The sequence below is a fragment of the Caenorhabditis briggsae genome (assembly GCF_000004555.2).
Source record: "Caenorhabditis briggsae complete genome, chrII, whole genome shotgun sequence".
Taxonomy (NCBI): Eukaryota; Metazoa; Nematoda; class Chromadorea; order Rhabditida; family Rhabditidae; genus Caenorhabditis; species Caenorhabditis briggsae.
The window spans coordinates 11,319,496-11,332,312 of record NC_013486.2 but is presented as its reverse complement, the minus strand read 5'-3'; the positions used below and the strand labels follow the sequence as shown (position 1 = coordinate 11,332,312).

Below are 12,817 nucleotides of genomic sequence, written 5' to 3'. Positions count from 1 at the left end.
TTCCGCTTTTAAAAAACTACAGTTTTTTTGTTGTTTTGAATATTCAAAAAATTGGGGTCTGAATGATACCGTTTTTACTGACTATAAAAATTTACTCATTCCAAATATTTATCATTAGGTCTTATTCAGCATTTGCAGCTAAATTTTCAAACAGGATACTTTGACCCTAAACTCTGAAAATATGTTTCTTATAGTTTTTTTTAAATTTCACCCCAAGTTTCGGATAGATTAGTTCATTAGTTTCGGCGATGTTTTTTTTTGTTTTTTTTTGCTGGTTACCTGAATAACCCGATTAATCTTGTCACAGTGAACCGAGTGCCATTTTTCTCGCGAACTCCTTTTTCCAACAGCCAAATCGGTGTGACCCCCGTGAAACCCTAATGGAATCAGAATAATGTCCATAATGCAGAAAATTGAAGGAAAATCAGTATTAGCTTCCAACGTCCAAGTTGCAGGATCTTGCAGGATCTTCTTGGCTTCCAGGATGCCCCCACCCCCACCATAACTCCCAGGGCTTCGAGGACGGCTTCCAAGGCAGACTCCAGGATTGACATGATTTGATTCAAGGTGACAGAAAACGCTGAGTGAAATGAAAGGTGAGAAAATAGGAATTGATAAAGTTTCAAAACTTTCAAGTTGCAGGGGATGATTTGACTCTGAGAACAACTTCGAGGATTTCGAGAACAGTTTACAGGGATGATATTGGGACAATTCAAATCAAGACCACAGGTGCAGCGGAACAAAATTAAAGGTGAGGAAATGGGAATTGGTCAAGTTTCAAAACTTTCAAATTGTAGAGGATGCTTGGACTCCGGGACTATCTTCAACAACTACGGGGACAGGTTCCAAAGCTGGGATCGGTACGATTCGAATCAGGACTGCAGCGAAACAGAATGAAAGGTGAGGAAATGCGATTTTTTGAGTTTTGTAATTTTCCCGTTTGGAAAAATAAAGAAAAATCGTTATTAAGCTTTAGATGTTTAAGTTGCAGAAAATGCTCGGTTTCCGGAATGCACCACCATCCAGGACTTCGAGAACGTTATCAGAATTGGCAGGATTCACATTAAGATGACAGAAGTAGCGGAACAAAATGAAAAGTGAGGGAATGGGATTGTCATTCAAAATTATACAGTTAGTGGGGGAAATGAAAATTTTCAAAAATGAAAAAAAAAATCGTTAGTTCCAAAGCTTTCTCGATTTAGGATAATTAGTTTTTACCTTTTTACGTGTCATCTTTTCACAATGAAATAAAGAATTCAACCACTAGTTTTGATTCCTGAAAACTTCCAAAAATTACTACAATTACGAAAAAGTACTATTAATGGAATGGTAGCGAAAATTTAAACAAGCTTCGAAGTTTTGTCGGGTTAGAACATCCTTGAGGTTTAGTTAAAACGGCTTTATTTGAAAATGTTAGTTTCAGGATGTCCCACAGTCACACCCTCCGCGTCGTTTGCAGCAAGGATTCTAGAAACTTTCATGCGAATTCGATGAGGTAAAAAAATTTAAATTGCAATGAATTAATTATTTGAATTCAGATTCCGAGTGCCAAGGGACGGATCATCAGGATGTCACCAGGATGCATCGGGAGCAGCAGGATGTCGACCCTTCCCGAACTTTATTTTTTGATCTTTTTCTTTTTTGCTTTTCTTGCCCGCGCTTTTCCTTTTCCTCGGCTCTTCGGTTTTTTTGGCTCTTCGGTTTCTTCGATTTTTCGGTTTCTTCGATTTTTCTATTTGTCTCTTCAGAGCTGTTGGTGTCTTTGTTGCCTTGGTGTTGTCTTAGTTTTTTGGTAATATTTGTGGTTGTAGTCGCCCTTCTGGTAGTTTTTCTATTTTTGTGGTGATTCCTCTTGTCTCGAAGTCGTTCTTTGACAGTTAGCAATGGGTTAGGAAACGTATTCTTTGTGGTATCCTTGGTGAAACTTTGCAAATGACAGAAAACTTAAAAACGCATTGAAAAGCTATTTGAAAACTAAAAATTTCAAAACTTATCAAATAAAAAATAAATGAGGGCTGGGGTTTGAAAATTTTCATAAAAGTATATTAAATAAATGATGTAGTCTGGAACTGGTGTTGTATTGTTTTGATAAAAATTGTCATAAATATGTTCGATTTCAGGATTCGAATGTCACTGGAGACTAGGTATCGAGTCGCCGCCGTGATGTCAGAAATCTGTGAACTTAATTTTTTGTGATTTCTTTCTTCTTAGCTTCTTTTGCGCGCTTTTCATCCTTCAGCTATGATTCTCCGTATTTTGTCGGGTTGTTGGGAGCAGAACACAGACAGTCCGTTATCCGTTGTCCGTTGCTTGGCCATTTTTGACTCTCTGTGATCCGTGTCTGTTGCTTTTAGATTTCTCCTTTAGAATGAATTCAAGACTTCCGATTCCCGAAGTTTCTAAGATGCAGAACAACTTCATCACCGGATTCTGGAAATATTTTTCTGTTTGCAGGAAGAAAAACGAGTGTGTGGAAAACGAAAATCAACTAATTAGAAAAAACGACGACTTCAAAGTAATTTGAGTAGTCGGTGGGAAGATGAAGAAGAAAAAGAGGAAGAAGAGACATGGCTTAACTTATTCTCACACGTTTTTCAGACACTTCTATCTTCTCTGAAAGTGTTCTTCATTTCAGAGTCTCTGTCACTCATCTGTATCCGTTTTTCCATTCATCATGACTTCCTCCTCTTCTTTTTATCACCCACTTGTCTCCTCCTCATCCATCTTATCACATGGTTCAGAGCACTCAATTTGCTCTGTGAGCTGAAAACTAGATAGAGGATCTCTTTTGACCTTTTTCTATCTTTTTTTTCAATAAATATTAATTAGAAATATAGAATTAAATAAAACGATTTTTCATCATGTGCTCATTTTCGTTTTTCTAAATAAATATTAATCTTGTGCTCCCTCAGCTTGTTTTCCTCCCAATTAATGTTTTTGAGTCATTTAGGATACAATATGCAATTAATAAAACTGACTCAACAAAGTTTTGATTCTGTGGTTTGATGTTCAAAACAAATCACAAACCTTGACAGGGTTGGCCATTTGAAGAGATTGACAAGTTGAGATCTTTTTAGTGGTTTTGTGTCAGTAGGCTGACAAAAAATGAAAAGTTTGAAGTTGAAGTTTGCTTTTTACTTTTTGATTAAAATTTTAGAAGAAAGTAGAACAAAAAAATTATGATTTTCAAAATTCTTAATATCTTGAGGAACATGTTTTTTTTCCCGAACACTGTTATAAAATTCCTGTCCTTCGAACTGTATTTTAGTAACGGTTTCAAGTTTTATCAATTCTTGAAGAAAGTGAGACAACAAAAAAAGTTTGGGGACAAAAAAGAATGATTCTCATTAAGAAATATCCTTATTGAGAAAGATCCTTATTGAGAAAAATCGTTATTAAGAAGCATCCTTATTAAAATATCATTATTAAAAAAAATCCTCATCATGAAACATCTTTATTGAGAAATATCCTTATTTAGGAATATCCTTATTGAGAAAGATCTCTATTGGGAAAGATCCTTATTAAGAAAGAACGATATTGGGAAAAACTTTTTTTTTTATAAAAAAATTCTTTGGACATTCTATACCAAAACAGAGATCTTTTTTTTTTGAATTTTGAAAGGTCGCCTGTGGGTTTAATGTTCAGCTTTTATCATCACTTTTCTCGAAATGTCGAACTGAAATTGAGCCAATTTTACAACTCCAACCCCCTCACCACGTCTTCATTTTTGGTTCTTCTATCTCTAAACGTTCCATATGACATGAAAGAAAATTAAATTATCGCTCTAGGTGTTCTCCCAAGCCCCATCAAAAAAAAACTTCAAAGAGCCCGCTGTTGATTTCCTGACAAATCAAAAATCTATCTACGCTTTTCATCCTTTCATCTGATTCATTGTAAAGAAGAAAAAGTTGCTCACCTGGAAACAAAACGAAAAAATAATAATAGCTTCCACTCTAGACACTCTAACAACTCTCTTTTGCTTCTTCCTTTTCATTTCTCTGGTTTTTTTTCTAGAACCAGGAACAACGTTGTTTTTCAGACGACACTTTGTGTACTTTTTCAACCTTTTTGCACAAATGAATTCCCTTTTTTCAAACCGATGGGGCTCATTGAGTCCTGTGGTGGTGGAAAAAAAATAACAAGAATTCGTTCGGAATTTAATTGAAAAAAAGGAGAGAGGTTCAAAAGTTGTGTGCATTTGAATGCATTTCAAATTGATTGGCGCCTTATATGACTCACTTAGGTTCTTTTATATTCTAAATAACATCATTATTTGTACAGGTAATCAGTAATCTTGTTTTGTAAGTTAAGCTAATCCTTTTTCTTTCGCATGGAAGTTGTTTTTTTTTCCATTTTTACCCAGGCCCAGGTAAGCAATTTTCAATTGAGATTTCCCAATTTCCTAGCCGTGGGAAAACGGTTGTTTTTGAGACTTTTTTACGGAAGTTGCGGGATTTCGTTAAGAAAGGAAGGAAGGTCTCCTTCATTTTTTCTCATTTTTGACATGAAAAAATCGAAAACACTTGTCCCGCTCTCTCCCAAGTGTGTCTAGAATATATTCCAAATGAGCTACTACCTCATTTTTTTGAAATTTTATTTATATTCGGAGTTTTTTGGGGTTAGGGTATGCATTCTGATGAGATGGTATCGTTTTATGAAGTAACCGGTCAATAAGATATACAAAAATATTATCAGTTGATTCAGGAGTCTGGAGCTCGGCTGTCAAGTTTCCGATCACTGTGAAAATTTTGGAGAATGTAGAACTGACAGAGATTGAATACTTTGTATTCACAGAGTTTTTTGAGAATTCCTAGCTTTTCGGTTATTTGCCGATTTCCGAAGGATACCTGTTTTTTCACATTTTCAGTACAAAAACAGAATTAATCTGGATTTTCTGGAACCAGTTTCTGAATTCCTAAATTTCAGATTTCACAAGAATTCCCTTATTTTCTTCCACTTTTTCAACCACTGTGACTCAAATTCCCCCTTGAATAATTCTCTCTGTTCCTTAAAGTTGCCATGGAGTCGTACGTTTAGAAATATTCTTTCTGGGTGGTCGTTAATATGTAATTTGGTAAAAAAATATAGGAAATTTTTTGAATCTAACAGTTTGCAAATTAAAAGAGATTAGGATCCCAGCAATTCAGAATACAAAGCTTAACAATAAAATTCTTATTCTCATTTTTTTTATTCTCATTTTTTCATCGATTTTTTTTTGTTGCAAAGAAACTACAGTATACAGGAAAATTCGTTTTCTACAGTAATCTACAGTAATCTTTGCGAACACATTCCCGTCGAATTTCAATTAAACAATCTGGAAAAGTCAAAAAAGAATCTGAAAAAACAGCTGAAAAACCTGAAAAGGTCTAAAAACTTTGCAAAAAATTTAAGAAGAAATCAATGTTTTTCTCTCGAAAGCTTTTGCGATTGTAGCCTCAGAAGTTCCAGAAAAAGAAAAAGTCGTTTGAGATTCAAAAATGCCCAAAAATACACATTTTTGACATCTGAAATGCCATGTTTCGACCTGGAAATTGTAATTTGTTTATTGATCAGGTGTAATAAAACATTATAGGGCAAGACATGAAAGACTCAGAAAATGCCCCTCACGAGGCCGATCTGAGTAGGGGAGGGAAAACGGGATAATTTAGATATATGACACAGGAAAAATGTAACAGGTAGAAGAAGAGAAAATAGGGGATAGGGCAAATGCTATGCTATATTACAATCGTCAAAATTCCAATTTCGACCCACAAAAATCACTTTTTGACAATTTTTTTGATTTTTTTGAAAAAAAAATTATAGGAAAAGTCTTGAATCGAACATAAAATTGTACGGATTTGCAACCCCAAATAACAAGCTTAAAAACGGAATTCTTATTCTCATGACTATCGTAAATCCTGTAATTGGAGGACCCCCACATTGTCCAGTTTGAGCTAATTTATCTTGGCTCGTATGAAAGATATCAAAAATGTGTCAACTGATAAACTGTTTGTGATATTATGATAAATAATTCATCAGTTAACAACTTTTGCATATCTTTGACAGGAACTGAGATAAATTGGCTCAAAGTTAAAAGTTCGGGACCTTCCTATTAAATGTTTTACGGTATGTTACCCTTTTATCTAAAAATAACAAATCAAGTCCTGTCCTGTTTCTCAGACATATTGTAAAGTATATCTTTCTTTTGTCAATTTTCCACTCAATTTTTCTTTTGCTCCGTGTAGCTCCTGTCAATCAGTCAATCACTTTGAAAACAGCTGCTCCTTCTTTTTTCTCATAATTGAGCTGTTTGACAAATAACCAGAAAGAGGAATGAATACGGGAATACAAAAAGGTTGGCTTGTTTTTTTTCTTCCACACCGAGCCTGGTCCAGTGAGCTTGAAATAGTGGGGTCAGACCCTCTCCTTTTTTCGTTTCCCCCCGTTTAGATTTTTCAACAAAACTCTCTTTTTCCAAAACGACTGCAAAAACAAATTCCGCCATCCTTCTTTTTTGATACGCTTCTTCTTTTTTTAAAGTGTCTATACTCTCCTATAAACTTGTTACTTTTTCCTCCACTCATTTGTCTGTTGCTGTTGTTTCCATCTCATTTTTTATTCCATCCTATTTTTATAGTCCATGCTTATTATTATTGAAAAAAAAAGAGAAAAGCACGGGTTTCCGGGAGACGAGACGTCGTAAAATGTATATTCCCTTCTTTTGCTACGCTCCACATGTTTCTTTTCCTTTCCTACTATTATTCATGACTCATTTTACCCCAATATATTGTTTCATAGAATTTGAAGACTCCGTGAGCTAATTTTTTGCTGTATAGGATGGTGCGGAAATACCCAGATTAAAAAACGAGTATATTTTTGGAAATAAGTATTTTGGAAACCCGAAAATTGATAGAAGTATAATTTTACATTTGGTTCAGAGCTACTGAAATTTTTGAAAGCAATTCCTCAAGTCTAGGTATATTTATGACTGTTTAAAGATGAACGACGGACGGGTTCCTGCAGTCCGTTGTGATTTTTATGAGACGTCAACTTCAAACCTATATATCTCGGTTTTTGTGAAAGGTATCAATAATTTGTCAACAGACAAAATGTTTTTGATGTTATGATAAATATTTTGTCAATTGGCCACTTGTTGATATCTTTCGCAGTGAAGAAGATATATAGACTCAAAGTTGAAAGCTTTGGGTGGCACTCCATTAGAGTGTTTACAGTATTTATACAGACGTTAACTCTGCTCAAAGTTGATAAAATAATTTGAAACTTGGTAAGTTTACTGATGAGTTGTTGGAATTTTTCCTTTCCAAATTTCAGCCCAGTACAACGCTTTACTCAAAATTTATGCTAGTACAAACTTGAGTCCTTATTATCCAAAGTCCTAAATTTCAGAAGCTATAAAAAAGATGTCCGACATAACAAATAGTGGAACATTTCTGCAAGCGTCTTCTCCGATCGACTCTGCTCTATTCTTTGTTTTTGCTGCCTTCATTCTAAACGTCATCGTCGTTATAAGTGAGTTAGTCCTCGTGAAATTTTATTTAGCTTCCCCGAAACTTTGCTACTCTTTCATGGTTTTGATGACGAAATCAAAATACGAAAATAGACTGATTTTTGTGGTCTTTTCTTGGACTTGAAGTTTAGAAAACGAAAAATCAAAGGTTTCAAATTGAGTTTCAAAATAAGTGAACTAGAAAAGTTGGAAAGGGATCTGAATTTTGTTAACGTAGAGTGCGCGTCATAATGATAGCACCACTCCATTTTTTGAGGTTTTCAGAAAAACTAAAAACTTTAGAGAAAAACGGCTAATGCCATCAGTTTCAACGTTCCAAAAAACATATGTGTCTCCAAAATCAAGTACCAGTCAAGTGTATTAGGGCTACAGTAACCAAAATTCTCTCTGCACACCGCATCATAATGATAGCACCACCCTGGAAAACGGAAAATGTTTATTTGAGAAATTAATTGAGAATAATTTGTTGGAATTTGTCAAAATAGTTTTTAAACAGTCTTTTTTGACAGTCTGCACAAAAATTGATGTATCAATTGAAGTTTTAGAAAAAAATTCTTTGAAAAATTTTCATTTTGGCATATTTTTATCAGCACGCTCTCCCACAGAACAATTCCGAACTGCAAATTAATTTTTGATCTACAGAAAAAAGTTTGGCGCTTTTCACAGGTGATTCGCGAACAATCCGTTACGGATTCTCCGCCATTCGCGCGCGCGGATGAAATAGGAATCATATACGGACCGTACGCGAATCCGTAACGGATCCGTTTCCGACTCATTCTTTGAAAACCCCCGCCGCTCCTTTTTTCAGTTTCTCTTAATTTTTGCTGAGTTTTCATGATAGTTGTAGACTTAGTATTCGGAACTTTATTAGGAAAACATATAAGAAACAACAATCAAACGTACAAGAAAGTTCGAGAAACTATGAAAATCCTTTTTTTTTGTTGGACGACCAACCGGAACCAGAGCAATCTGAAAAAAAATTGGGAAATTTTCCGAAAATGCAGCATACTGTTTACCTATTAGTTATATTTTTTGTTTTCCGGGTTTTGAAAATTGTCTCATTTCCAACGTTTTAGTCGGTAGATGTTTAGTAGATGTCCATCGCTGAAAATTTGAAAAGTCACTATTTCGAAAACTAATGTGGTTTGCACTTACCTTAAGCTAGCAACTTGCTTTCTGCAAAAGTGAGCATCAAAACAATATTTTTTGTTCCTTTTGCTCACGGAGAGGTTAAGTAATACCTATAACAAACCCTATGTTTCGAAGAATTACCTTTGTGTTACGAACCTTTTTTCATCGTAGAATCGCCTTTCGAAAATTTTGATAGACAGAAATCGGCCCAATTGCCTCACAACTCGGCCATCCGGAACGGATCCGTTCGCGACTGGGCATGGGAGCTATCTTTCGACCTCCAGCTGCATCCGTATCCGGTCCGTTCGCGAACTCCGTATCCTGTCCGATTGCGAATGTTGAAAAAACGGATCCGTTCGCGAACTCAGATTCGCGAAACTGCCCGTAACGGACCCGTTACGGATAGAAAACCTAGTGGACACCGAAACGGATCCGTTCGCATTCTACCTGTGTTTTTATAATCAAAAAACAACGCAAAAATGCTATTTTGTGCAATTTCATGAGGTTTTTGAATTATAAAAAAAGTTTTACCAGACGAATTAAAAATTCATCCATAGAAAATGTAGAGAAAATAATTGCGGTTTTTTGAGCTATAGAACTCCTAGAAATGTCAAAAACTGAAAGAAGAGATATATTTTTTCTGTAAAAAACTTTCGAAATGACCATTTTTGACATTTTTTTCTTCCGGAAAAGGACCATACATGAATCTATAACCACTAATTAATTTTTTTAAGAATCATTTGAATCATCTTGAATCTCCACAAAATCAGATAAAAAATTCTGAAATTATGGTTTTAGACCTGCAATTGTGATCGCGCCAAACTTTTTTCTGAAGATCAAAAATTAATTTGCAGTTCGGATAAAAATATGCCAAAATGAAAATTTTTCAAAGAAGTGTAAAACGTTCAAAAGATGTTCCAAGTTACCAAAATCGTTTTTGAAATTATGATTTCGTACAGAAAAATAATTTTTACCTGACACTTTCAGTTTTTTAAAGAAAATGAGTACCACCGAAATTCAAGGCTCGTTTTCGAAATTTCGGTTTTGTCAAATTACAAACAAGGACTCAGAATAGCATGAAAATTACTAGCAGACACTCCGGACCATTGAACGAATTTCACCTATGAATTTCAGCTCAAAATTTCACCCAGGAACCAGGTTATTCAAGATTTTTCCAAAAAATGACGAAAATGTTTGAAAATAATTTTTTCTAAAACTTCAATTGATACATCAATTTTTGTGCAGACTGTCAAAATAGACTGTTTAAAAACTATTTTGACAAATTCCAACAAATTATTCTCAATTAATTTCTCAAATAAACATGAGATTTTCCGTTTTCCAGGGTGGTGCTATTATTATAATGCGGTGTGCAGAGAGAATTTTGGTTACTGTAGCCCTAATACACTTGACTGCTCAGGGAATTTTTCGGCAAGTTGCTAACCCGAAAATTTTGCTTGCCGCTGACAAACGGCAAGCCGTTTTTTCGGGTTAGCGTAACTTGCTATTTAACTTGCTATTTTATAGAGTAACTTGCTATTTTATAGAGCAATTTGCCGTTTGAATGCCATCTGAACGCGGCAAGAGAACGGCAACTTGCTTTTTTCACGGCAAGCAACGGCAAGCAAGTTTCATGCATGCGGCAACTTGCTGATGTACGACCCTCCTCGAACATGGTCAGCAAGCACTAGCAACTTGCTAACTTGTCCAGCAACTTGCTGATTCTGCTCAGTAACTTGCCAAATGGCTCGCAACTTGCCGTTTGCTTGCCCAAAATTCCCTGAGTGGTACTTGATTTTGGAAACACATTGGTTTTTTGGAACGCTGAAACTGATGGCATTAGCCGTTTTTCTCCAGTTTTTAGTTTTTCTGAAAACCTCAAAAAATGGAGTGGTGCTATCATTATGACGCGCACTGTATATTTAAAAGACTAAAGACATACAAAATAATGTGAGTCGTAAAATAAAATCGAAGATAAAGTTTCCGGAATTACAGTACCGGTCAAAAAGATATACAAAAACATATTTGGCCATTTTGACCATTTTCAGGAGTCTGGAGCAAGACTGTCGAGTGTCCGATCACTTTAAAACCTTTGGAGGGTGTAAAACAGACCAATATTGAAAACTTTGCATTCACAGAATTCTTTGAAAATTCCGTTTATTTTTGATTTCTGAAAGACACCCCTTCTTGGCTATCTTTTTTACTGTAAACGGAAAAATGTGTCTTTCAGAAATCAGAAAATAACTGAAAAACTAGGATCTTTCAAAGAATTTTGTGAATGCAAAGTTTTGAATCTAGGTCTGTTTTATACCTTTCAAAAATTTAAAAGAGATCAGAAACTTGACAGCCTAGCTCCAGACTCTTGAATCAAAACCGCCGAACTCCAGAATCCTGAAAATGGTAAAAATGGCCAGCTGAAATCAGCTGAATTCCCTCCAAATTTGAATTCCCTAAAATACATTGTCTATTTTCAGTAGCCTTCTGCTATTTCGACCCGGCACCCCATGAACCAGCTCTCGTCTACCGTACCTATCACACACTGCGTCGTCTGAGTCGACGGAATGCCGAAGCACGAATTCGAATGTCGATAAAATCAGAAGAGCAGGAAGAGGAAAGCAACGATTCGCCAGCTCAAGTGCTTTTTGTGTAGATCAATCCGCATCTTCTTCTCCTTCCACTTCTCATTCTTCTAGTCTCTACCCCTGTCTGTAGTGTGTGCTCTTCCCTCTGCTTTTTCACGGTTCACTTCTCTTTCACCATTTAAAAATCATGTATTTTTTGAAAAATTTCGACTCGCGTGTTGCAAACAAGAAGACCGTGCAAAAGTTCTGTACTGTCCTCCTGTATTTCCAGAATATTTCTCTTACTAATTCCATTTTCATTTCAGCTCAACTCCTGGTCCACAACTACGCTGTGATGTGTGCAATGCGGTGCTTCAACTGGTTTAATAATTTGATGTATAAAATTATTTAGTTTCTTTCCTCAATATTTCTATCTGTGAATGTTTTTTTTCCTCTGAAAATGATCTCTCAACGATTAGAATTGTTATTCAGGAGTTTTTAATGTTGGAGATATAAAAAAGTGATGTCTAAAAATGAAGTGAACATTTCAATAAATTATTCATATGGCTTCTTTTGGTGACGAAATTGGCCTCTGAAGTTCCGAAACGAGAGGGAACTTTAAAGAATCTGAATTCGTGAATTTCTGATGAACGAGGATGTCTAGATTCCTTTGGCATGGGAATTTTCAAAAAGATGCCATGAAGATGTCTGATTTAAAAGCGGACAATGATCTTTTTTATAAAGAATATTCAAAACTACAATACCGGTCAGTAAGATATACAAAAACATAGTTTCAGTGGATATTCGTCAATTTCAATGTTCATCATTTTCAGGAATCTGGAGCTATCAAGTTTGCCATCACTTTGAAAATGATAGCCCAACACGTTAGTAGCAGAGCGACAAACAGTACAATAAATAGGTTAAAACGCGCCGAAGGCACACCAGCCAGCTGTTTGAAAGGCCGATAGCGCGGAAAACCAGCCGGCTAATAATAAAATCCAACGAATAGCTCAGCACTTCAAGAAAAAGTTCGAAATATGGAACATATCGTAAAAAAAGGTGGGGGGACAGGAGATTTTACGGGGAATTTTTGGGGCCAGAGTATGCATTCTACCGTGACGGTGTACAACGCTTAATGTCACTCTGCGTACAGCTGTCGTCCTCGCCTTTATGTATGCAATCGGGCGACCGATTTCTCTTTGCCCGTGTAGCTCAGTCGGTAGCGGCGCCGCACCCTCAATCCTCGCCCCACACGTTCAACTCCTCGAGGGGCATATTTAAACGAAATTTCGAGAACATTATTTTTTTCATGTCCCCCCACCTTTAATAGAAGGATCATTTTAACTTTGAACCAATTTATCTCGGTTCCTGTAACAGATATTAAAAGGTGGTTAACTAACAAAATGTTTATTACAATAATATTATCAAAAAATAGTTTGTCTATTGACAAAACTTTGATATCTTTCAAAGGAACCGAGACATATGGCTTCAAAGTGAAAGTATAGAGTGGATTTCTATTAGAGTGTTTACTGTAATTCAGAATTGTACCTGGTGTTTGTTTGACGGGGTCCATTTACCTATTTTGAAACCAAAAAGTAATCCCTTTCTTGTTTCGCAATTA

General features: G+C 35.7%; 1 protein-coding gene across 1 annotated transcript; it reads left to right on the top strand.

Moving 5' to 3' along the window:
- Nucleotides 1-7,400: 7,400 nt before the first annotated feature.
- Nucleotides 7,401-11,285, top strand: CBG20768 (the record flags this gene model as incomplete). The annotated part of the gene is made up of 2 exons (XM_002631544.2): nucleotides 7,401-7,509; nucleotides 11,110-11,285. 2 exons carry the CDS (start codon nucleotides 7,401-7,403, stop codon nucleotides 11,283-11,285), a joined length of 285 nt encoding a protein of 94 aa, XP_002631590.2.
- Between the last annotated feature and the right edge of the window lie 1,532 nt (nucleotides 11,286-12,817).